Source organism: Chiroxiphia lanceolata, chromosome 2, assembly GCF_009829145.1.
Source record: "Chiroxiphia lanceolata isolate bChiLan1 chromosome 2, bChiLan1.pri, whole genome shotgun sequence".
Classification (NCBI taxonomy): Eukaryota; Metazoa; Chordata; class Aves; order Passeriformes; family Pipridae; genus Chiroxiphia; species Chiroxiphia lanceolata.
In genome coordinates, this window is record NC_045638.1 from 104,890,044 (window position 1) to 104,915,787 (window position 25,744).

Sequence of the window (25,744 nt, forward strand, 5' to 3'; positions counted from 1 at the left end):
CTCAGGTGGACTGGCTGTGAAATACTAAAAAAATTATAATGTGCACAGAGCTATAATCATATATTGACTATTAATTGAGTGTAATGACTAATTCATGCTAGCTGTTAGGTAGCTAAGGGTCTGTAGTAATTACAGTGTTCTGTCACTGGAGGTAAAGAGTGTCATAGCAGCTGTCTTAGAAAATTAGACAAAATTTCATACCTTGAGTTTCATAGCAGGCTGTAAAAAGGGGGGAGGATGATTCTGGTTCTTCCTTGAAGAAGTGGTGTGGAAATTCTCATGAACCTCTGCTCAAGGTCTCAATATTGCATAGGCATGTACAAAACTAAATTTGCATTGAAGTCCATCTCTAATGAAAAAGGCATCTAGGTCATATTGAAATTAATCATTACATGGTAATAGGTGTTTTTCTGAATTGGGTCATCCAAGCTTTGGACACTGTTCACTGCCAGAAAACCTGTGATCAACAAAAGGACATTTGTTCAGTATATAGGTTAAACATCTTTGAGGGTCTTTCTGTGATTTAAGACAAAAAGTGTGCCAGGCAAATTGAACTGAAGCATTAATCTGTGTACCTGCTGACAGGGCAAGACTCAGTTGGGTTGTTTTAATTGATGTGATTTGGGAAACAGTGAAATCCACATATGCCAAAAGAGGAGAAGCAGCAAGAAATGGGAAAGAAATGGAAGTGTTCAAGTTGTGATTTTTTTGAAATATATTAGAAGTGTGTTCTTTTTAGTATGGTTTTAATTATTGCATCTCTTCTTAAGTTGAGATGTGTGTTTTCTAAAGTTAGGTTCTTAGCCAACAAGGTACTGTCTAAAGCTATGGGATGGTTATTCCCTTACTGATTTCTAGGAAAAATGTCTTAGGTCAACTGTTTCTTGATACCTTAAATGTTCCCTTTCTGAGAACTTTTTCACCTTATTGAAAAAGATTTTCACACACATTAGGAATTTCTGAAACATGGAGGGCTGCTGCTGCTACTTGCTCTTGCCCTAGTAGTGATGTCACTAAAGGAGGGAAAATAAAAGCCATGAAATGCTGTTTTCCATGGTTCTTGATCTTTCTGTCTCCCTTTAACCTTGAGGGAGTGACATGGTGCACTGTAAAAGTTTACAGATAAGAAAACCTGTGGCATAATTTCACAAGCTGGCCAGGAGGCAAAGCTTAAATCTGATAGGGTGGTCGTGTTGCTCTGTCAGTGTGGATCTGAGCATTGCAGGTTGGCATTCCCATATTTCACAGTAACGTTGCAGCATATCGCTCCTCTATCATCATCTTCAAAGCGTGCAGGCAACAAAGCCACTCTCACACCCTCCAGTAGGCAGGTCACTTTCAATGAAGTTCTCATCAGAGTTGCTCTCTAAATTATATTTGACTTGTACTATACAAATGAATTAGTTCAACGCTGAATACCACATAATTGTGTTTTGTGGCTTGGTGATGTTATAATTATGACACCTAGCAGTAGGTAGCATTAAGATCTTACAGTGCTTGATGTAGCAAGACATCTTAGAATAACAATATGCTTGAAATTCAGCAGAGCTTCACTCTCCAATAAGGCACAGAGGTCTTGTTTTCTTTTTTACCAGTTTTGGAGGAGTTCTGATTCATACAGCTGACAAGATGCAGACACTCAAAGTTAGTAAAAACCTGACAGCATTATCTCAGTGCAACTCCTTTAGAAGACAACATGGCATACTGAATTAGCCTGTAAAGTAGGCACACAACTGAAAAATGCAGCTAAACATGTTACCTCTTACCACACAGACTGTAATAAACGTTTGTGTCAGTGTTCTTAGTGAATCCTAATTGTGACATACAGCATGTGCACGATTTAAGAGCCTTCAGGCTGGTGTCAGGCAATATGTGTGCCCGTGCAAATGAAGCCATCACTAGGACTCAGGCATTCCAATTTCTGCTGTTAGGAAGAACAGGGAGGTTGCTGACACTTTTTAGTTTTGTCATTTTGAAAGGACATGCTCAAAAACAACTAACTTTGGGAAAAACACGTGATCAGCTCAGACTGAAGGGTCGCTGATGATAAATAGGAGACAATAAAACTCTGCATTTGTACCAGTTTATTTGAGCTGGTTTCCAAGCCCATCTTTGTTGCATCAGTATATGTTCTATCATGTAGATGGCATTTTACAAAAGGGGTTTTGTGTTGGGTCAAAACTATGGCATGTAATTTGGTGGTGTCCTAATTAGTCTTAATTAGAGGTGTTTTGGGTGCACTTTGTTTCTAATGTGGTTTAAGACCTTAAATGGCTTTGCAGAACTTCCAAAATTATAAGTGCTAATTTTAAAGCTGCTTTTCAAGTAAATTCAAAAGCCTTGCACATAATAGTGATTGCAGAGCTTTTCATCTGGTAGATGAGCTCCTTCAAAACACAACAAACAAATATTATAATTATTTTTGGAAATTTTAAATAATAAACTAGGAGCTAAATAAAAATTATGGTTTGAAAGTTAGCTGATGATTTGCTGGTGTTCCAGGGAAGCAAGAGACACTGTTCCACGTGAAGTATCTATCATTATAGCTGTGCCAATGAAGGGCTGGGAAGTAGCCCCCGAGTCCAACATCAGAAACAACGCTGTGTGCCAGTAAAAAGTGGGCAAGGTCAGAGCATAGCATGGTTTTTGCAACTCCAAGACTCCATCACCTCTGTTGGGATTTGTTGTGATATCTTCTCTAGCACAGTGCTCTTTGCAAAGCTTTACAGATAGAAGTGTGGTCTTGGACCGTTGGGGACACATGGCTTCTAACAATCCAGCATCCACCAGAAGACTTTGTAATAAGTTTTATTTCTTTTCTTCAGCTCCTTCTTTGCTTTTGTGGGATTACACAATAGTCTTGATAAGGCTTGAAGGCAGTTGTAGTGGTATTATGTTTTATCCAGTTCCCCAAACATATTACACTTCAATTTTTCTAAATGCTGTTGTTGAGTTGTATTGACCCATGGGGAAATGCCTGCAGTGAGCCCAAGAATGAGTGAAGCTTGCTTACAGATCATGAGAAATCCAAGAAGCGTTTTATTAAAGTACCAGAAATAAAGCCTGTCTCTCATCCTGAGAAAGATAAGGTTTAGGTGCCTGAAGGAGAATTTTGGGTGTCTGGAGGAGAAGCAGCAATTGTGGATCCTCACACCAAATTCAAAGCTGGTGGGAGGTTTGAGGTCCCAGCTGAGCATGGGTTTTTCCCAAGGTCATGGATGTTTTTGAGCACATGCTCTCAGGGTCCAAAAAATTTGGACATCCTCTTTATTCTTCTCAGTGGCAAGGCTTAGCAGAGCACTACAAGGAGATAATGAGGTGAGCAAGAAAACATTTATCATAGGAAGATTGTCACAGAATTTTTGTCCCATTGGTTTGATGGGAGATGAAATTTTCAGGAGCAGCCTAGAATCTCTCTATTTCCAGCAACTAATAAAAAATATTCTCCATACAAATAAAACCCTGAAACAGTCTTGAACACACATCCTAGCCTCCAGCTGTGACTGTACTCCCTGCTTATTTAGAGAATTGTCTTTTGCAGGGTGGGGGAATTGAGTTGGTAGCTGTGAAGGAGGGAGGGAGAACTGTGTTGATGGGTAGCAGTGGCGCTCCATGGTTTTCCTTTAGAGTAGCCGATGATTCAAGTAGCCATCGATACTCAGAACAAAATCAACACTGAAAAATTGATCTGGGGCTTTGCCAGCTAGTGTCAATAACTGGAAATCCTAAGGCAAACTTTTTTTAGCAGTTCAGAGATTGAAGCAATTGTTTGCAAATCATTTACTCAATGCAGACACAGCTGCCTCAGTGTGATGGACTCCGGCACAGTGTCTATGCCAGGCACTTCCAATTTCTCACTGTCATTCAGTGTCTGATTCATCCTGTCAGATGGGCTTGATTCATTTTGGCCATTGTTTCCCTGCTTGTTAAATGAATGTGATCATAATCTGCTGGTTGTAGTATCTGTCTGCCTCACTTGAGCTATTGTGCAGGTCAGTTCCTGTCCGTGCTCTGCGCCACAGCTGAGTGGGAAACAACGGAGCCTGCGAGCACCGGGCAAGGACGTGCTACCGCTTCAGAGCACTGAGACAGACTTTGTGTGCAATCCCTCCCAGCCTCCAGGGGTTTGGATATAATCATGGGAGTTGGGTGCCCCTCTCTGTCAGCCTGGCAGGCCCAGCTGTGCCTGCACTGTGGCCTCCCCTGAGTGCTGTGCCAGCCCTGGTGCTGCTCCTCCGCTCCGGACCTCAGGTTCTTCCTTCCCCTCCATGCACCATTTGTCCGTGATGACACAGGGACAGCAGCAGGGAATGGACAGGAATTGTGCAGGATTGGCACTGCCCAGGGCAAAGGGGTGATTGTGCAGGATTGGCACTGCCCAGGGCACAGCTCCCCCAGCATCACTCCCTGCCGCTGCTGGGTGGGCTGCAGCTCTCTGCAGTGCCTCTTACCATCCTCTGGGAACAGGGAGGACAGTGGGAATGAGGGGATCTGCACCTCAAAACTCTTCAGTTCCTGTTTTTCATAAGGTTTGCAGGCACTAAGATATAATACTGTGATAGTCTCTCCCGTGGTCCATGATGACATGGTATTACAGTGTGCTCAGCTGTGATCATCTGTGGCTCCCTACAAGGCTCATGGACACCAGACTTCTCCCTCAGGCCACTAACATCCAGCTCCTTTTTGTAAAGTCTCTTCATCCCTATCTAATGAAAATTCACACCTGTCACATGATAGTGTGTCTGCTCAGAATATCAAGGTGCTTCACATGTCTCTCCTCTGATACAAGGAGGTGGTTTAATTTGAAAAAGGATTACTGTAAGGGCAGTGGGGAGACAAAAATCAGATTTGCCTTCCATGCTGAAGATTTAGTAGGTATCTTATAAATTAACACTGTTTTCAATAAAATTAACATGAAGATAAAAACAATTCAGTATGATGTAGGCTTTCTATACTGTCTTAGTAAGTAATTCTAATGGACAAATTAAATCACAGAATTAAATTTTGTGTACACATCAGGCTTACCTTGTGCTCAAATAATTGCTGTTTAAACAGGAAATTTTGTTTTAAAAGATAATATTACAGTATTCAGAACATATTTGCCCCAGGGCTGAGGTTACAACTTTTTGTTTATTTTTGATGTTTTGAACTTAGTGTTGTAGAAATTGTGTGTCAGAGAGTTGCATCAGCTTTCTCAAGATGGTCTTTAAGAGACATTGCAGAGCAGAGCCCCATTACATCATTGTTGATAAAGGCACTGAAGCAGTGCCAGCTCTATTGCTCATGTCTTGGTGAGGGCCCTTACTGAGGCTGCTGCATGTTTACATTGTGCTTCTGAGGTGTATGGCTTGGTGTAAAGTTAGGAGGAAAATAACATTCAAAAGATTTTGCTGAGGGGTCTAAAGCTAGAATGTGTATAGAAATTTACATTCTCTTCATCACTGATGCTGCTGGGAAATAAGTGAACCCGTATAAGTGATGTTAAGGGCCCAGCAGTAGAAATGATGATTCCTGTCCCTGGATTGCTACCTGGTTGAGATGTGGACATGAAGCGGTGACAGATGGGGTCCTTAATGAAGTGCAGGCAAACCAGTCTTAATAAAACTGTTGTATCATCCATCAGCTGCTATGTGTGTGCTCATGTGCATAACCACTTGTTCTCTAGTAATGCAACCTTTACGGTCTCCTGTTATGAACTATTTAGCTCTGTGACACCTGCTTACTAATTACATTGGTGCCTTATTAGCAGTTACTTACCTCCTTTGCTGCAGTTGTTCACTTGAATGTTCTTGTGCACCAAGTTCCCTCAAAGTACTTAAAAACAGTGTGTTTCTCCTGCAAAAACAAATGACAGTGAAGGAGGGGATGGAGAATAGAACTATAGAATGGTTTGGATTGGAGGAGACCTTTGAAGGTCCTCTAGTCCAGCCCCCTCTGCAGTGAGCAGGGACATCTTCAACTAGGTCAGGCTGCTCAGACTCCATCCAGCCTGGCCTTGGATGTTTCCAGGAATGGGGCATCTACCACCCTTGTTGCAAAAACCTTCCTTATATCTTGCCTAAATGGACCCTCCTTCAGTTTAAAACCACCACCCTTTGTCTTGTCGCAAAAGTCCTGCTAAAAGGTTTGGCCCATCTTTCTTATATTTAACGAATTTAATATTAAGTGTTGAAAGGCCACAGTGAGTTCTCCTTGGGGTTTTCTTTCTCCCATCTGAACAACTCCAGCTCTCTCAGCCTGTCTTCAAGGAAAGATGCTCCATCCCTCTGATCAACTTTGTGGCCTCCTCTGGACTTGCTCCAACAGGCCATGTCTTTCTGGGTGAGGAGAGAATTGATGTGAGAAGGGATTGAAATAATGAAGCAAGCTTATATTAATGCTGAGTGTCCTGTACACCGGATGGAGCTGAAAAGTGCTTTGATTGTTCTCACCCTGCTTCAAGGAAATAAAACCCCTCATAACACAGACAATACTGCACAGCTTTAGGTCCTGGTTGCTTGTAAAATCATTTGCCTGCAGATGTCTATTACTGCTTTTAACAAATAACTACTTCAGTGTTTTGGTGAAGTTATATATGTTAAAAATCAAGTTTCTTCAGATTTGATGTGTTACAGTAAACCCAATTTAATACAGTAATTGATGTGGTGATTTAGGATTTAAAAGCTGTAATGAGCTTTGGCAGTGAATATTTAAGAAGAAGGGGAAATTACAAAGACATTCCTTCCTGTTAGCCTCTCACCAGTTGACTTATGGCAACATGTTGAGTTAAAGGGAGTTGTTTAGTGCTTTCTTTAAAAGTGGTGAGGAAGAGTTAAAGAACTTGTATAGCACAGATCTGTGAACTCATATGTAGTAGAAATGCGGGTAGGAAACAGTATTGGACAATTCTGGTTGATGTATAAAAAGTGCCTTACTTACTTTATCATAAGAAAACAGAATCTCGCAGCAGTTAATTATTACTTCAGTAGCATTGAAAATAGGTCCTGTGAAATGCAGGCTCTTTCAGATAATTTCTGCATTGAAATTTCCTTGCAGATGAATTACTTCAGAAAGAGCAGAACTACTCTGATGATGTTTTGGCCAATATGATCAGCGAACCCAGAATCAGCTATGGAAATGATGCTCTCATGCCTTCATTGACGGAAACCAAGACTACAGTTGAACTTCTTCCAGTGGATGGAGACTTCAGCCTAGATGATCTTCAGCCATGGCATCCCTTTGGAGTTGATTCTGTTCCAGCCAATACTGAAAATGAAGGTTGTACAACAGAGGGAGAAACCACGGAATATTCTGAGCTGAGCTTTATGGTTTCTTTTCATATTGTTCCCTGAAAATTGACATTTTTCTGATGTAAGCAGGATAGAGGTTCTGAAATATAAGTTTAGAGCTCATCTGCCATGTCAGTTGTGTCTTTTTGATGGAACAGAAAGCCCTGACTAAAATTTGGAATTTAGACACACAGTACATTTCAGTGTTGAGCTTACTTCCTTTAGAAACAAACCATAATCAATTCTAGGAGATTATGAGTGACAGTCTTTATAAGATACATGACAATGAGCCAAGGGAGATAGATAAGTTCTTAGATTTGTGCCACAATGAAATGAGTGTTTTAGTTAAGGTAGAGCTTTTTATTTGCTGGCATGAAAATGATTACAGCAATCCTAGCATGACAGATTTTATTTCCCACCCTACACTGTTTGTCTGGAATGTACTGCAGAAATGTTCTACATACTCAGCGATGCAACTGGCTAGTGAAAAGTTTTTTCCTGAGGAGTATTTTATGTTGCTTATGGACTAATCTGTTGAAGTGACCACATGCTGCTTCAATAATTTATGTATAATCTGGAATTGGTAAATTCACTTAGGCACTGGAGCCAATTAATCAGAAAGCAAATTAATCTGAAGGACTTCATTCATATTATTAAAGTTCTTCCTATTGTGTTTATTTTTCTCTGTCAGTTCAACTGCAGAGTTACTGATGCCAAGTTAATTACATCAGTGAAAGTTTGTTACTGCAAAACCACAATAGAGTCACACAGAGCCTGGAACTACAGAAGTCTTTTCAGGCAAATTTGTGATTTGTAGCTGAACTGCACAGACATTAATATCCTCCCAGTCTTTTGAAGCCACTGGCTTAGGCCATACCTGCCCTCAGAATGAGTTCTGAGACCAGCCTTACACAGTTAGTCTCGCTCCAGCACAATGTATGAGTGACTGTGGGCAACTGGCTGCTTGGGAGATGAAGCATGAGACATGGACATAGATTTGCCAGGTCTGGTGTTGGTGGCAGGTGAAATCAATGGAGTTAGAACCATTTTTTTGATCAAAGCGGGTTGTCCGCAGGAGTCAGAGAAGCCTAGGATCAGGCAAAAGAAAAGAGCTGCACAAAGGTCAGCAAATCAGTGAGGCAGAGGTGTACGGATCTGAGGGGAAGAGGAGAAGCTGCTCAGGGCTAAAATCAGAGTGCCAGGAAGGGACCCAGTAAAAGAGCAGAGCCAGCAGCAGGGACCAGGAGGCAGGATGTGGCGACAAGGGCTCCAGACGTGTGTGAAGGGCACTTGCAGCCGGGTGACAGCGAGAGCAGCTGGCTGGAATGCATCAGGCAAGGGTGCAGACGGCTGGCCAGGCTGGCAGGATGAACCTAATTTTCCTGGGGAATGAGCTGCAACCTGCACGTGTCAGGGCTGTCTGCCAGGAGCAGGTCACAGTCTGGCTGCTGGTGTCTGTCCTGCAGGAACTTTCCGGTTCAGCTCTCACTGCAGTTTTTGCCATAGCTGAGGCATCCAGGGCATCAGTTTCTATACCCACTGCCTGCTTTTATGAAACTTGCGGGGCATTAATTACTTTTGATGTCTGTCCTCCCAGCTTTCAAAACGTACTGATTTCAGTCACCAGGTTCAGAAGTTATCAGGTAGACGGTGCACCCAGACATACCCACAGTTTAATCATACAAGCGTATTTTTCCTTCAGAAACCTGGCTAAGCTCAGAATTTAATAATGAAGGGTACATCAATGTGACACTGAATTCCCACAGGCAAGTAATTGAGCATGGTTCTCCTTTTAAAATGTATGACAGCAAATAAGAAACAAAAACTCTCCTGCCTGGAATCACATAGTGTTAATTATGAATCCTGTGTGTTTTAATGCATATGTGCTTTATTGCAGCACTGCTTAGTGTTTACTATGGAAATCTCTTTAAACTTTCATGTCTATGAACTAAATCGTTGGGATTTAGTTTTGGTTTTTTACATCAGAATTGTATTGTCATGAAGTTTGCAGCAAACAAGTCTGTTAGGTCAACCATTATTATTGTTCAAGTCTGAACAGTTAGAAGTGGAAATTATTCGATGACTTAAACCTCTTCAAGTCCTTCTTGCTTCCTATTATATTTCTCTGTCGTCTACCCAAACCACAGTGTTGTTAATGTGATCGTGTCTGTAATACCGTCTCTCTTTCTTTAGACACTCATTCTATATCTTTGCCTATAGCATCAAAGGGGAATTTCACAGCTTCATTTTTTGCCGTTGTGTTTGTCTCCCAGCTCTTGTTCCAGAATCCCAGGACTCACTGTGCCGTTTGTCTTCGCTTCCCATGCCTGTTTTCTTCTGTGACCATGGTCTTATTTCAGGCTTTGTCTACATTGCTTCCAAAAACGTGATTTCTGTCTTGTTACAATATGCTTTGGAAGTAGCAAGAAGTAAATAACAATTTACGTGATTTTCTCCTTCTCCTTTTTTCCTTTCCCTGTCCACTGAAGATATTTCTGCATAGCCTTTTTCTCACAAAAACTTCCCTTATGGAGGGAGGCTTTTGTATTTTATGCAGAACTGAGTAAGTCACTAGTGCTTTACAGTGAATAACCATTGATCAAAAAAGGTATCAGCTTAAAAATCACATGCTAGAGAAACCTCAGATACCGTGGAGTGACTGACCATTGCAGTGTTAGTGATGGTAGCATCTCCTGTTGCTGGGAAATGCTGAGCATCTCAGCTTCTGTTTGCTTGAGTGGGAGCTGAGAGTGCTCAGCATCACCAAGAAAATCACAGCATGTTCCCTGTGAACGACCTGGTGCCTGGGGAATGTGCCGAGCAGGTGACCCAGTAGATTGAACAGAGACTACCACAGGAGTTTCAGATGGCAGGCAAGTTGCAAGGTCAGTTGTTGATTCTGTTTTGGTCTAGTTTGAAATCTGAAGTCAACTCATTTAAAACTGCTGAACACAAACCCAGCGTGCTGCCAGCTCGGCGTGTGCAGGTGGGTTTCTAGGTAGAGTGAGGGTCCCAACTTCCTCACTGCAAAGAGCTGTTGCACTGTGTAAGCAGTTGTTTTCTTCAGTCCTCAGCAGGCACACCGGGTAAATCATTTACATCATTGCAAATCTGCCTTTAAATCAATTTGCATTTACATCATTGCAAATTAAAACAAATTTCTGATGGGACTGTCAGTGTCTGAGAAGCAACAGAACAGATCCTGGAGCAGGCTGGGTTAGGACCTGGGATCTCACCCCCTCCAACAGGCATTGCAATGAGACTTGTTCTTAATGAACCATTTCAGGAATGCTTGAACCAAAACATGACTGTGGCAGAAGTGGAAGGAAATGGAGCCATTAAATCTTGGTCTCAAAGTATTCAGTATTCTGTGTAGAAGTGATGAAATTATATTACAAAAGAATACCTTAAATTTGTCATTAATTCCCATGCCTATTTCCTTCCATGACCCAGATCTAATCCCAGGTCTCACCAGGAGATATTAATAATGTGTTGGATTGGTATGTTGTCATATAATCTTAAGGTTTCATGACTCCATTTGAAATTTTCTCAATCTAAAATGCATATTTAGGTGAAAGGGTGGGTTTTATGCAAATAGTTTATTTTTCTAAAATTGCTTTTACTGATGAATAAGTGAAAATAGTCTAAAAATAGATAGACCTTGAAAGTCTAGCCTAGCCCAGTATTTTCTGCAAGTACTTCCTTCCTTTTTTGCTCCTGAGGTAGTTTCCCCATAAATGTCCATAAAAGTTAATCCAAAGCAGCAGGCAATTCACTACACCACTTGCAGGCTGAATGGATGTCGACCATATTGCGACACAGATTAGGTTGGCCAAAACCACTCTCTGAGGACCCTGCAGTAGGCACCACTAAACTGTCAGGAAATTGTGTTTTAACAATGAAAAACACACCTTCAGAGGTGGAGGCAAACCCCCAAGAGTTGTGAAGCTCTGACACTGCCAAGCCCCCTGGGCATTTTGCCAGTGACTAACTGGGTTTGGTGGTTTACTCTCTATAATTTAACCTGCAGTTACAGGTAGCCTTAGTGACAAAGTATTTATCTAAAGTGAGATTCCTGTAAATGTACTGTGTTACCCTTTTGATTTGTCCAATTACTCCCTTCAACACTGTTCCTGGTAGGTAGAGCATCTCATAGCCTCACCTGCTGGTTTGTACCTGCTCTTTGATGCACCTTTCTTTCATTTTCAAAAAGAGAAGCAAACACATTCTCTCTTGCTTTCTGAGATGTATTGGTGTTAGATAAAGGTGGGATGTTAGCCTGGATGAAACCTGAGTAGTCAGTGTAAGCAGATACCTACCAATTTAGTTTGATGAGCCTTTTTGGAAAATGAATTTTCAGTGTTACTTCAGTGTATTTCTGTGCACATGGAAGTTCAAGACAAATATGATTCTGGAGCGTCAAAATGAATGAAGGTTTTTATAGTAACACACAGTATATCTTTGAGTTTTGATTATTGATAAATGCTGTAATAGGTTTAAATTTCTCCCCTCTTCATCATCTGTTGTGAGGTGATGTGATCCACTGGAACAGGCTGTGAGAAAACTCAGACAAGACTTTCAGAGTTAACTTCAGTTTGTGCATGCATTAATACTGGGGCAGAGCAAGCAGGCTTTAAAATGCAACTGAAATTCAAAAGGTGGTAGCTCAGGCTCTCCAGAAACTAGGCTTTTTGTATCGTGCTGCCTGGAATCATGATCTGCTTTGGAAGACCCTTGGCACTTAGCTTTTGCCTCCAGTTTTTGCCCTGCAATTGGTTGTGACCTTGAGCAGGTCATTTCACTTCTGTGTCAGTTATGAACTGTGCCAGTGATGTTGCCTTTTCTCCTGTAAAGTACTTCCAAAATTATAGGTGACAGGAAGAATTATTCATTATTAATACTTTCACCTCACCACAAATACTGCATTACCCTGAGGTCAGGTCCACGCTACTGTACAACAGAAGCTTCCTCCTCCATCCTTCTGTCCCTTCACCTGCTCCCATTTCGGTTGCTACCCACAAGCTGCTCCTCAGTTCTCCATAGCTGTGGGCATGTAGGGAGGGAGGGAAATAAAACCACCTCAGCCTTCTAGGGAGAAGGCAGGAACCAGGATGACAGAGGAGCAGTCTGCAGGAGCAGTTAGGTCATGTTGGTCTTGGTTGTTCCTTCCTTCAGTCCTGCATGAAAATCACTGCGACCTGCTGAGGGTGGTGCCGACACTTTCCTTCCTTGGTTGTTCCTTCCCTTCAGTCCTTGCCACTGAAAATCACTGCTGACCTGCCTGAGGGTTGGTGCCGACAATATTGAAAACCGGGCAGAAGACATTAATAGGAAAATACTCAAAATTGTAGTTTTTAATTAAGGGTGGAAATTGGGTTTTGTACAGAGCTATGTTACAATTACATGGTCTGCTAGTGCCACTCTGAACTACTGTGAGAGGAAGTGCCTCGGTGGCTTGTCTCTGCAGCACCAGACCACCAAGCTCTGTGAAAAGTTTGCCCTTCTGGAAACACAAGCAAGTCAGATGTGCCAATGCTCTTTTATTCTGCAGCTACTCTAGAGCTGACTTACTGCTTTTTTCCCAGAGGCAGGAGCTAGTGCACATCTCCTGTGTGCAAAGGACACGGGAGCCACTTACAGGCTCTCGCTTAAAAGTGTAGTGGGTTGGTTGTCAAACCCACAGGAACAGTGGCACAGGCTCCCTGAGAAGATGGGCATTTCTCTTGCTTAAGTCAGCAGTCTCCTCAGGTTTGTGTGATTTTCTGGTGCCAAGTAAGATGAACAGATCTTTGTGATTGAAAACTGAGGTTTTGTCAGGTTTCCTATGTTATTGTTGCTCACGTACTGCTTCTGAAGGCTCATACCTGAATCCAGAAATTCAAATGAATGAGAATACCATATGTTAAAATTCTGAATTCTTAAGGAACAACGTAACACTTTATTTCCGAATTGAAGTTCTTTCTGACACTGTCACTTGGGTAGATAAGGAAGGCAACAGGATTGGAGTAAAAGAGAGAAAAAGAGGGGTAAAAACCTGAATGTTTGGACTTAACTGAAGCAGTAGGCACTGATTCAAACAACTCCGAGTTTTAGAAATCCTGTTTTTCTGTTAATGCCAGTGAGGTCCATCAACCTTAGATTTTAGCTGAAAAAGCCTTTGTAGGGTAATACAAGAGTTTTGTAAAACAACAGGGCACACAGTTGGATAGAAAGTGGTATTTCTTCTGTGGTTCCCTTTCAAAAACTGGAAGACAAATATGCTGTCTACAAATCAGAACATATAGGAATGAAGTATTGATTGTATTTTCAAAATGCACTTTATTTTTTTCAAACCTTATAGTTAGTGCTGTAAAGAATCCCTGTTGAAAGGAAAAAGGATGGATTCAGTAGGTTTATAAGTCAGTATTGATCAGGAGCGGCTGCAGAATCTCATCATGTCTGTTCTGGCTGCCAGTTCTGATCAAACAATGGGAAAAATTTTGCACATAACGAGTATAGGTCCATTCTGTTGACAGAAATTCTTTGGTCTTAATTGTTTCTCACTTGAAGCAGTAACCAGAATATGATGTAAAATTGATGCATCAGCTGTGAAGCTTTCCTTGTGAAGTCATGCCTTTCCCCTTCCTTTTACTTCCAGGATTGACCGAAGGCAGATCTTTTCTAGCTTTTGCTTTGGTAACTCTGTACACTATGTGTCTCCTGCACTGTCCCAACAGAAGAGCACTTGACTTTATGATTTGGGGGATTTTGTTTATTTCTGTTTGCTTTTTGTTTCTTTCCTGCACATGCCCAGTTGAGCCAGTGGATGCCCGCCCGGCTGCAGACAGAGGACTCACCACACGACCAGGTACATGACTTGCATGGCTTTTACCTAACCTGTATTTCCTGGCATGCATGTGGTCTGCTTCAGCTGAAATGATTAACCTTTGGTTTCGTGTACCCCTCTTATAAAATGTGATGCTACTCCGTGACCCAAGGGAGTGTTTCCACGCAAATTCCCCTGTGTCAGTGCCCTCCGTGTCCAGAGTGTTCAGGATGTGTGCTTGCAGAGGGAGTGGGACCAGAGACCCAGCACTGATTCATAGCAAGTTCTCATCCCTTCCAGCCATAATGTGTTGGCAGGTGTAGGAGGGGGTAGAGTTGATACCCCTTAGTGCAGACACTGCTTTTAATTTGGGAATGTATGATAAAAATGTCAAATCCTCTACGTAGAGTGTACAGAGTCAAGAAAATTTGGGCTAATAATTAATTTCAGAATTTGCATACAATTTCAGAATTTCAGGGGACATTAATATTTTTTACTGTGCTACTTATCTTAGTTAACTCCAGATATCTAAAAATTCGTATGTATTGTCCCTCTGGATTCCCTGAGGACACGTTTATGCAGTTGTTCTTTCCATTCTAGGACAGAGAAGGGTGATTGTTTCTCCTCTGTAGGTACCTGTAGGTACCTGTGTATTTCTTTTTATTTCAGAATAATAGCAGATGATTAGCTTGGGTCAGGCTGCAGATGTTTGGAAAAGTTAAATGGGACAATTCAAGTTTTCAGAAGGAAGAGATTTTAGCTTTTCATGCTAACTTGTTTTGCCTTTTGAGTTGTTTTTCCTCTGGTTTTTGTTTAGGCTTATCTGGAAATGGCTGATTCCACTGAGAGCAAACTGCCTTTTATTTCAGAAGTTACTCTCCAACACACAGTGAGATGAGATTGGTATATTTTAGGGTCAGAATTATTTCAGTGTTACGTCATAATTGTGGGGTTTTTTTACAGATCAGATTAAACTGATCAGTCTGTATTCTTTTCCCCTTCATCTTGTCCTCCAAACATCTGCTGGCATTATGGACAACACCTTCCCAGTGTTTAAATCTTTCTGATCACTCACCTATGTTTACTAGCTGTAGAAATTGTGACAATGGGAGGTCAAATCAGCTCACATGTTGCAGCAATTGTGATACATGTCAGAGCTGGACGGGTTATGTGTTCCTAGCACTGCTCTAGGAGTCTGACATCTTAACTTGTGTTTAAAGTCTCAGTTCATTCCATGCAGAGAGTCTGGAAACAGGTACAGAGCAACATTGCCAAAAGTCATGGGATCAGGGGACATCCCCCCAGTAATGCATTATCTGCCTTCTATATTACATTTCTTCCCAAGAACAGTAGAAATATCATCACAAATGAAACATTAATATGTTTAATCTGAACTCTGTAATATTAGTTCGATCTAGAAATTTTCTTGTAATATTAAAATTTGTGATTGTTAACAACTTTAATTTCAGTCATCTTGAAAAATCTCCTGTTACGAGGCCCATATTTATTACTAAGGATTGTTCCTTCCTCCTTTCTGTCCCCTCACACACACACGTGACAGAAATCCTTGGTGTCCTCCTCTGGAGAAAAGATTTTCTCACACTGCTGCATTCTGGTTTCAGATGGACATTATATGTTTTAGTCAACTATATCAGAGCATTTTGTTGATTGGGGTGATACAAATAGTGCTAAAAGTAGAGGTAACAGAGGTCGTTAGTGATCTTTGTGAATGTATATAATAGACTACGGAGGACAGGTAAAAAACATTTCAGCATGTGACCATTATGTCTTGAAATTTCCAGTAGATGCAGTAACTTTTGCACTGTGAAAATCACATGGGATATTTTCTCAGTGTTCTGCTCAGGTGCAAACATGGTGCTGTCCAGGGGCCTGGGCCACTTTCCTTGTTTTTAGCATGGAGTTTAAGTGCTGCAAAGGCTCATCCACTGTGTTTGGCACAGGGAGTGAAACCATCCAGCCTGCCAAGAATGCACTGCACTCATCCCTGCTTGCATCCCTGGGGAGACTGAAATCTCTAACTGCTGTGCTTGCATTCCCAATTTCACAGCATGAAGTGTCTTACGTGTACATGTGAAATAGGAATTCCGACACATTAAAGTAGTGCTAAATGTACCATATACATATCATAAACATGTTCTCTTCACTGCTCCTAGTAGACCCTAAGTTCCTTATGTCTTTCATCACCATTCCCAGACTTAGGCAAACTTTTTCTTCCTGATAACAGATTCTGTCAATAACTGTCCACATGATTTTTCATCATCCTTCAAAAGTGATTTATCAGTGACAAAATTTCAATTCAACAAAAATGTGTTGTACCAGTCTGAGTATCTTCATAAACTAGGAATAGAGGAGATCAAATGGATGCATATTGTGAAATAGAAAAGAGATTCTATTGGTTGGTTGGTTTAAAAATGTGTGTTTTAAAACTCTTTTACTTGCTTGTTACAAATAAAATTACTATCTTAAAGGTTCAAAAGGAAAAGAGATACTTTTTTTACAGTCACTGTCCTTTCGGGATAATCTGATTTTACAGTTTGGGGCTTTTTTATTGAAAAAGAAAAATTTGAGAAAATAGTAGATTATTCTGCAGTGAAAAAGTATAAACAAGGGAACTGGACACAGATTAATGTATGCAGCTGCTTGTAATTTTTTTGTTTTAATTGCCCAGCTTCTTACTGGTTTCCTGAAAGATTTGCCCTTTTCACAGTCCTGACTTTCCAGCTGGTGCCTCTGCTTGCTTGGCTCAGGTGAACAAGGTGGAACCCTAACCTGCTTCTTCAGGGTGAAAATACAGGTGTCATGTCAACCTGCAACAGTCCAAGCCTGGGAATGAGAACAAGTGAATGTTTTGTAGCTGCTCAAAGCTCTTGAAGAAAATGAGTTTTGAAAGAACTAAGAAAACATGCAAACACATGCTCTTTTTTCTCTTTTCCATTTTCTTTTTACCACTTTCTGCCCACACAGCATTCTTTGAATGATCACTATGTTTTTCTTAACGGTAGATCAAAATCATGTCAATCATCTTTGTCACTTTCCCTCAAGAGAGGTAATTTGGTCACAGTACAGAAAAGAGTCAGAAAATCGTAGAATACCAAGGGGGAAGGGGAGTTCAAGGATCATCTGGTCCAACAAGTATTTAGTTGATAATAATATTTTTCATGCCTAGAATCTTTTTAATTCATCACATCGTTCTCTCTTTCAAAAAATAAAATCTATGAGTGAAGTCAGAAAAAGTAAAGAGCTGTCCAGTCCATAGAGCAGAAAAACTTATGAATAAAGACCAAGTTTAAAGCATTTACTGAAACTTATGCCAGTTGTTTAAACCCCCGCCTCTGTTGCACTCCACCTGGGCTGTCTGCAGTGGAAGTTTGAATTGGAATATGATCTACATCAATCCCAGGAGGAAAATGATGTCAGGAGGAACCCCATTTCCTAGTATAGATAAAACATCAATGTAATTCACAAGAGTGTTTGAAAAGGAACCTAGTGCTTCAGTTTACTGTCCTTCCCCTTCTTAATTCACAAATGGGCGAGCAAAAATAAGAATTATGCCTCAAACCCTTTCTTATCATCTCTTTCCTGGAAAGAAAGTAAATGAGACAGTAAAAGGTCAAAGGGAAGGGAAATATCTAGATGTACTAAGCAGTCAGCAGCACAACTATAACAGATTTGTAACATTTTTCTTCTTATTTAGGAAAAAAAAGGGAGACATTACAAGGCTCCAGTCCAGCGTGAGAAATTCCACAGGGAGAGCTTCAGATAGAACGAGGATCTCTTTTGTGATAGTCGCACTATAGCAGCTTTTCTGGTAGTGTTTCCTTCTCACCAGCACCCCAGAGGTCACTTTTTCATGATGAACACTTAATTTCTTGTAGCTGAATTTTGAGTATCTGTTTATTAGTAACTTCTTCTTTGTGTGTGTGTGTGTGTACATGTATATAGAGACAAATACGCACATAAAAATACATAAAAATATCTTTAGATTGACATTTTTACTCATGTTAATTCAGCAGGTCTGATCTGTGGAAATAGAGTGAAAATTGGAAAACAGGCCATCAGAAGAAGTGTTGCTTAGTACTGGCAAATTTTCTGTAATTCAAGGTGATAAAGAAAACCAGTGCTCTTTTCAGGGCAGATATTTTCATCTGTTGCAGAGTTGCAGCTATAATTATACCACTAACATCTGTAATTACATCACTCACAGGATGCCCATAATTCGCAATGCAAGGATTTTATTATATTAACTGTATTACTTTCTTCCATGAAGTATGGTTTAGATTTATTGGGGTTTTTTATGCATTATCCCAGCTCATTGTCAGTTGATTGTTTTTGCAAACATTTAATTATTTTGAGGAAATATTGGACATAAAGCTTCTGCTCTGTCCCTGGCCTTCTGCTGATAAGTCAGGACATGGTGTCTTTATTGCATTATATAAAAAGCTGAGGGTTTTAACTCATGCTTGCAGAGAGTCAGTAAGTCTAATGGCTGTTCTCTAGAATCATTAGCACGTATGCGGCCATCTGCATGAGGTGAGGGCATAGAACAGCTTAGTGAATTATTTTATGATTTTCTTGCCAGAAGTTACCAGGGTGCTTTTTTTCCCTGTCTTAGTGATGCTAGTTCAATACAGTTGCCTTAAACTAACTGTCTGCAGCTACCAAATAAAAATCATTAATGGATTTTTTTCCTTTAGATCCTTTTGGTTTGTTTTATAAGTCAGATAGTTACAACTGCAAATGCAATTATAGGTGCACATGCACAGCATCTGCATTGACATGCCAGAAATATTACTGAACCAGATATTGGGGTTGATTATTTGTTTTTAAACACATGTATTCTGAGAAGGAATTATTTTACATTCAAATCCAATGAGAATCTTTTTTAAAAAAGATAACATTCTTTTTTGCACTTTTTTTCTGCTTTATCTGATTTTGAGAGCTCTGTAGTCATCTATGAAGTAAAAGTGAACTACCATTAACTTCCAAGGAGAGACCAGAAAGTTTTAGTTCTATGCAGTCTTAAAAATGCATAGTCCTCAAAGATACTTGAGTTGTCCTTACAAAACTGAGTATATAGTCTTATTTCCATCTTATGAGTGTACAATCTTCATTCTTCTTCATTCAAAATGAAGTGACCTGCACAAAGTCATAGGGTCATATGGAAGTAGTAGCTGAACTTCTAATTGGAACACACAGGCTGTCTGCCTGAGTGGTTGTTCAAGACTGCATTCCTTGCCATCCACCCTCTTTATTTAGATGAAGCTTTACCCAGATAAAGCTGTTTACTACTCTTGTAACGGCCTTGACTCAACAGATCTTTTCCTTGTTCTTGCCGTGACTCAAACAGAACTCATGGACATGGAGCTGAGTGTTTTCCTGAGTGCAGTCAGTGCGTCCCTTGCTCAAACTGCTACTTTGGTTTTCTCTGTGTAGAGACCACCCACATCCACCTATTTCAGCTGTGCTTCAACTTGGACGTTTGATTTTTAACTCTAGACCACAGGCACAGCTAATTCTGTTTCAGATCGGTGCGAAACAAAATAGAAAACTTTTCTATGTGTTTCTGTAACCAGTAGATGAAGCAATTACAAGCAGTGTAGTAGATAATGTACACCTCATTGCATCCTTGGTGGAATTTGCTGTATCTTCTTTTTTTTTATTCTTCTGAGAGCCTAACTATGTATTTACAGAAACACAGAAGCTTATCTATGTGAGTACAGTGTTCCTCAAAGCAGCTACTTGTTCTTTTTCATATGAGTAGTTCTTCACTCCGCATGGTTTGTTTTTTTCCTTTAGAGCAAGGAACAATAAGGCTTTTATATGCTGCTTTTTTGATATTTGGCTGTGTATCTGTGCACACATGCATGTGTACACATGTATGTATAAAAGCAGTTAATATTGCTTATTAACATCAGTATAATTAAAAGCCTGTCATAGGTAGTTCATTTTGTAGATGCTTTTAAGCCCGTGGTTTTGATAACAAAATATTTTGTCAGTTTTTCTAAGGAACTGCAAGTTAATGTATTTGCCAGCTGAGTTGAAGTATTTTTAAATTGAAATTTAAATTGAATTAGGACTGCTACTCCCTAAAGATAGTTTCAGAAGAAAAAGTGCTAATAATTATTGTTATTGGTGAATTTGCAGTGAGGCTGTTGCTCTCTCTTCTCATCTCGTGCATTGGTTTTTGTGTTTGTATTGTGGATTCTAGAATTGGTAGTGAAAAAACATCACTGTCAGGATTAAAGTTCTTGTCAGAGGAAAAACTTTTCTTTGTATGCTTGTCTTCAGTGCAAGGGTAGAGGGGTACTAGGAAGCCCTTGCATCTTACCTGTAATCAAAGTTTTGAAAAGACTCTGAAGTTTTTCCTTCTTCAGTTGCTACCTTTGAAAAATATATCTTTGATTTTAGCATGTAAGTCTAAATATGTAGTGTCCAGGACAGGAAGGTGAATGAACTGGAAATAAAGAGAACCTGTTAAATAAAAAGTCTCAGTTCTATAACTTAACATTGTGAAAAGGCATATATAATCCTCTCTCTCTATATATATATATATTTGTCTCATACCAGGTATTTAATTGATTGCAGTGCAGTGTCATGCTTCTCCATACTATGTAATCAGTTATTTGCAGAAGACTACCAGTTTTCCTTAGCTCTCCTTTTAGAAGTCTTTTTCCTCACTTCTGAGGGAGGTAGGAAGGGAAAAAATTTCTGTCAGGTTTGTTAATGCAATAGAAGATTTTTCTGTTTCTGACCTTTTTCCTGTGCCAACTGCCAAAAACAAGTTTCAGTAAGTCTAACATCATTCACTTCCTAATATCAGATCCCACCTTTTGTTCCGATCCCATGGCATTTTTGTGGGTTGGTGAGTAAGGCTAGGTAGACCACCAGACCTTGGTCACCTGCCTCAAAACAAAAAAATTCTGTCTGATCTCAAGGCAAAAAGATGGTTTAACCTGCTACATGCTGGAAGTATGGCTCCCATGCCACTGTTTAATGGGAATAGGAGGACTGAAGGGAAGCCTCAGAGAAATGTGGCTTTAGGGAAGCCTGAGCCTGCATTTTTCCAGCAACTGAGACTACGGGTGAACTTGTCACCCCCTTTTGCTCACTGACATGACCTGTCCTGCCCTCTGAAATGCTGCTGTAACTCCTGCCTGCAGCGTTTGGCTGTTACACTGAAGCTGACAAAGACCCACAGTCTGAGCTGTCACAGCTTGCTTTCAGTAAAAGTGGTCAGAGCTCAAGAGCAGAAGTGTCCAAGTCCATTTTCCTGCTCTTAGCAGTGGTGCAAACAGGGTATGTACAGATTTCACCTCTGCCTTATACCCCTTGCACATCCACTGAGCTTTTGGCAGCCAGCATTTGACAGGTTCCAGGACTGGAAATTGTATTTTCTCCGTTGTGTTTCTCAACCCTGGAGAAACATTTCTTCTTCACGTTTGTTCATTTATATTTTGAACATCCTCATGATTTGTGCCAGTGAGTTCCACGATCCAATTGTGCATTGTACCAAATTCTGTATATATATGTATGTATATATGCAAACTCTTTCTTGTGTTAGTTTTCAATCTTGTGTCATAGTCCTGTTGGTGTCCTGTATTTCTTAGTAGAAATGATGAATGACCATTCCCTGTAGACTTTCACCTTGTCATTCACACATAGGCCTCTCTCGTGTTCCCCTTGGTTGTCACTTCCAGTCTGAAGACTCCCGATCTCAGTTCTGGCTGTACAGAAGCCATTCCATACTCGTGATCATCTGTGTCTCCCTGCATTGTATCTTTTGTAGTTCTTCTGCCTCTGTGTGAGGTGGGGTGACCAGCATGGATAGCTAGATTTAAAATGAAGATGCAGAATTTAACCAGTGGTGTAAAAATGTTTTCTGATTTCTCTCTTTTCTCATAAGTGCTCCCAGCTTTCTCTTTGCCTTTTTGACTGCACAAGGACTGCAAGGTCTCTGTCTCTGGGTGGAACAGAGCTATACTAGAGCCTTTATTGTGTATGATATAGTTAGGGCTGTGTATCCCACAAGCACACTTTACATTGTATCAACATTGAGTATAATTTCCCTTTATTTTGCACTCGAATTTGTAATATCCTTCTGCAGTTCTTTGCAGCTGGTTTTACTTTGACTATCCTCGGTTTTTACTTTTAGTTTTTGTTAATAAACTCTCATGTCACTATTCACTCCCTTATCCAGATCACTTTGCAAATAGTACAGCACAGATCCTCATGGGATCTTTATGGTTCTTGGATTTAGAATGGTCTCTCCTATGTAAATGCCATAATATGTCTGTGTCAGTACTGTGATGTAGCATCAAAAACCAGAGAAATTTGAGAGGTTTAAGTGCATTATTCCTTACAAAAAAAAAAAAAGACAGTAAGGTAGAATTTATGGAGCAGTCAGACTGTTCAAGAAAATAACCATAAATACTTTATTGCATGAAGATGAATTCTTGTTCTCTCCTTTGCATGGTTTCCTATGAAAAGAAAGATCAGAACCTTAGAATTGGATTGTCTGTACAGTCCAGAGAAGTTCTTGGGAAGGTTTATTCTTGCTGACTCATAATTCAAAAATAAACCAGGACTTGATGAAAAAAAAGAAATTGCACATTCAAAGGCAATCAAAGGGCAATAATTCTTGCATTGAGTACTGTGGAGCTTATTGGCACATGGAATTCTTCAGGAATTTATTTAGAGTCCAGAGAGACAGTGGAACAGATGAGCAGTCAGTTAGTGTTGAGAATTTTAAAAGAGGTTCTTCCTCTGCATCAGAACTTAAGGTCAGCCCAAGATAATAAGAATGAAGCCTTGGAGAGAAGAGCTGGGGGTGAGAAAATGCTAAAATAAATACAGACAAAGAATATGAACCAGTTTGTTCTTATTATATTCAATAGGGAGAGGAAATAGAGGAAATAATATCTCATAAATATCTCATTCTTCTGCAGTGTTTGTACCTCCAAGAAATACAAATGTCAGTGCATTGATACTGAGAAGGAAAATAACCAGCTCCATGAACATCCATATGTTCTCTATAAGCAGGAGCCAGCTCTTCAGGATTCATAGATACATGTACAGGATACACTGTTCTGCTGCAATTAAGTCTGGCTCATTCTCCTAAGGCTGTTTTCCAGGAGGAAATCCTCACCTTCTTTCCAGTTAGACAAGTCCAGCATCTCCCTTTCACACCCATAAGGGGAGAACAGGGTTGCTGCAAGCTGTGCTCACTTGCTTTTCTGGATGTTTCTAATAAAGAGGGACAGTTATCACCTCTCAGAGAGGAGACAAGCCATGAATCATTAGTTCTGAGTGGTATGAAATCTGAAAACAAATAAGAACTGTGTAAACCTCACAGACATTTTAGTAACTTACTTGTGCATGTTTGTGCAAAGGTACAGACTCGCAGGAAACAAGAAAATACAATATCTGGGGTTCCCGTCCTCACACCACGGGTATTGTGTTTTTTCCTCACAGCAGGCTGAGCTTAGGGAGGAGGATGATTTTGGCCTAAACAACAAAATTTTCTTGACATGCTAAAGAGGCTGTCCAGAGCAGATCTGTCTGCAGTCTGTGAGCCAATTCAGGAGGCGCCTGTTGGTCCCTCACAGCTCAGTTCATGCTGAAAGCCTTTGATGCTCCTACCAATATGGCTGCAGGGGATTAAGGATCGTTTAACCGAGGAACTTTACCAGCTCATTCTGTGTCACCTCAGTGGGACTGAAACATCAGATGTAACCTCCCTTTTCTCCCAGTTCCCTTTTATGTTGCACCCCTCCTCCTCTGTGCGAATGATACCGATGTCTTCTTCTGTGGTAAGGGTGGGGTTTTGAGCAAAACCTTACTGGATCTGAACCCGCTGACTTCATTTAATGCCCCGTCTTTGCGCTGCAGGTTCTGGGCTGACAACGTTTAAAACAGAAGAGATCTCTGAAGTGAAGATGGATGCGGAGTTCCGGCATGACTCAGGGTATGAAGTTATCATCAAAAGCTGGTGAGTGAACAAACTGTGCTTTCCACACCTGCATTTTGAGTTGCTGATTCAGTCTTGAGCTAGTGAGTCACTTATGGCCATGTTTCCCCTCAGTGATGTGGATGCTGAAAGTGCCAACAGAAAGTTATCACATGAACAGATTATGATTTTTCTGGTTCTCTCTTTGATGAGAGTAAACCTGGAATAATGTCAGCAGAGAGGGTGGAAAGTCATCAAGTCTGACATGAGAGGAAATTCTGACAGTTCCAGGCCTTGCACTGCTGTGTCACTGGATGTGGTCATATGGACAGTACTTGTCCCACAGTCCATCTGTCATGGTCTCATAACTAAAGAGAAGGGATACAGAGGAAGGAAAATGCTAAGTTTAAAAAAAGAAAATAAAAAAGACACACAGCATGGTGCAGCAAGAAATAGAGTGACACCGTTTCAGGAATAGATTCCTTTCCTGTCAAAACAGATGGTGGTGGTGCACGAAGGAAGCTGAACACTGTGGAGCATAACCTTTCACAAGATTGCCTGCTTGGGATAAGAGGAGATTCTCCACTGGCCTTAATTTTACTTTGGCTGTGTCTGTGTGTTTTGTTTCTTAAGGTATATTAAATGATTGTTAACAGGTGAAGGCACGTAGGAGCAAATATTGTTCCCCATTTGAACTGTACTTCTTATGAACATAAAAGTACAACCAAAAGCAATGTAGGTAAGAGCAAGCATCTTCTAAAAGCTTTTTTCAGTCCCTTAGTAAGCAGTGAAGAACCGTATTAGCAGTGTTGACTATAAACCTTTTCTGCTTCCAGTTCCATGGCTTTCAGTATCCTGATATTAAGCTTGAAAGCTTTTTTTCTTAATATATTCTTTAAGCTAAGTAGTGCTGAAAATTAAAATTAACATGGGGCTCAAATTTGCATTTGAACTAGGCAATCACTACGTGAAAAGATATTCTGCCATCTCTTTGATGCCTGAGAACTGAGAATTCCCAGTTTGCCGAGCTAATCCAAAATGCATTAGCACTAATTTGGGAAAGTCTGACATGCTTAGCTCAGATGAGTTAAATATCCAGATGGAGCAAACCTGTACTGAAGGGAAGGAATTTGCAGGAATGTGTTCTGGACACAGTAGATACTGGTTTGTCATAGGCATTTCCCAGCAGCCCCATTCAGTGTCTAAGTGGTTTGATACCAACCCACACAGTTTGGTGCTGGGAACTCCCCTTACAGTGGTGGCTGATGGGGAGTGCATTGCTTAAAATGGGACCTTCCTAGCTTCTTACAGCATTTTTTGCCATACTTCTTACTGATAGGTGCAACCACTATTGAAAACTTAGTGAGCTGTCTTCCGGGTTATCTTTTCAATTAAGACTGAGCAAGGAGTCTGGTCTTGCTGAGAAATATTGGACTGATGCTTACAGGGCATTACTTCCTTACCACACTCCATGTCCTGCCCAAGGCCCTTCTCCATTAGCTTTAATTCGAAAGCAGGGAGCAGAAAACACTTTCATCTGTGCTTTCCTTCTGTGTCCTGGTAGGATTTACTGAAACAGTCTCTAAAGGATATTGCTTTGAATTGAGCTGCACATTGTATTTTACACTCAAACCTCTGAATTGAGCTGAAATTGCAGTTATTTTCTGCTTTATGGATGGTCATGTTCGAACTGCACATTAAGTT

General features: G+C 40.5%; 1 protein-coding gene across 1 annotated transcript in view; it reads left to right on the forward strand.

Annotated features, from left to right (window-relative positions):
• The window catches only part of APP (amyloid beta precursor protein), a 204,558-nt gene that overhangs the window by 169,667 nt on the left and 9,147 nt on the right, over nucleotides 1-25,744 (forward strand). Inside the window, 4 exon segments of the mRNA XM_032680859.1 lie at nucleotides 7,036-7,257; nucleotides 14,062-14,115; nucleotides 23,983-24,066; nucleotides 24,069-24,082. Of these exon segments, the coding sequence (XP_032536750.1) occupies nucleotides 7,036-7,257; nucleotides 14,062-14,115; nucleotides 23,983-24,066; nucleotides 24,069-24,082 (374 nt within the window).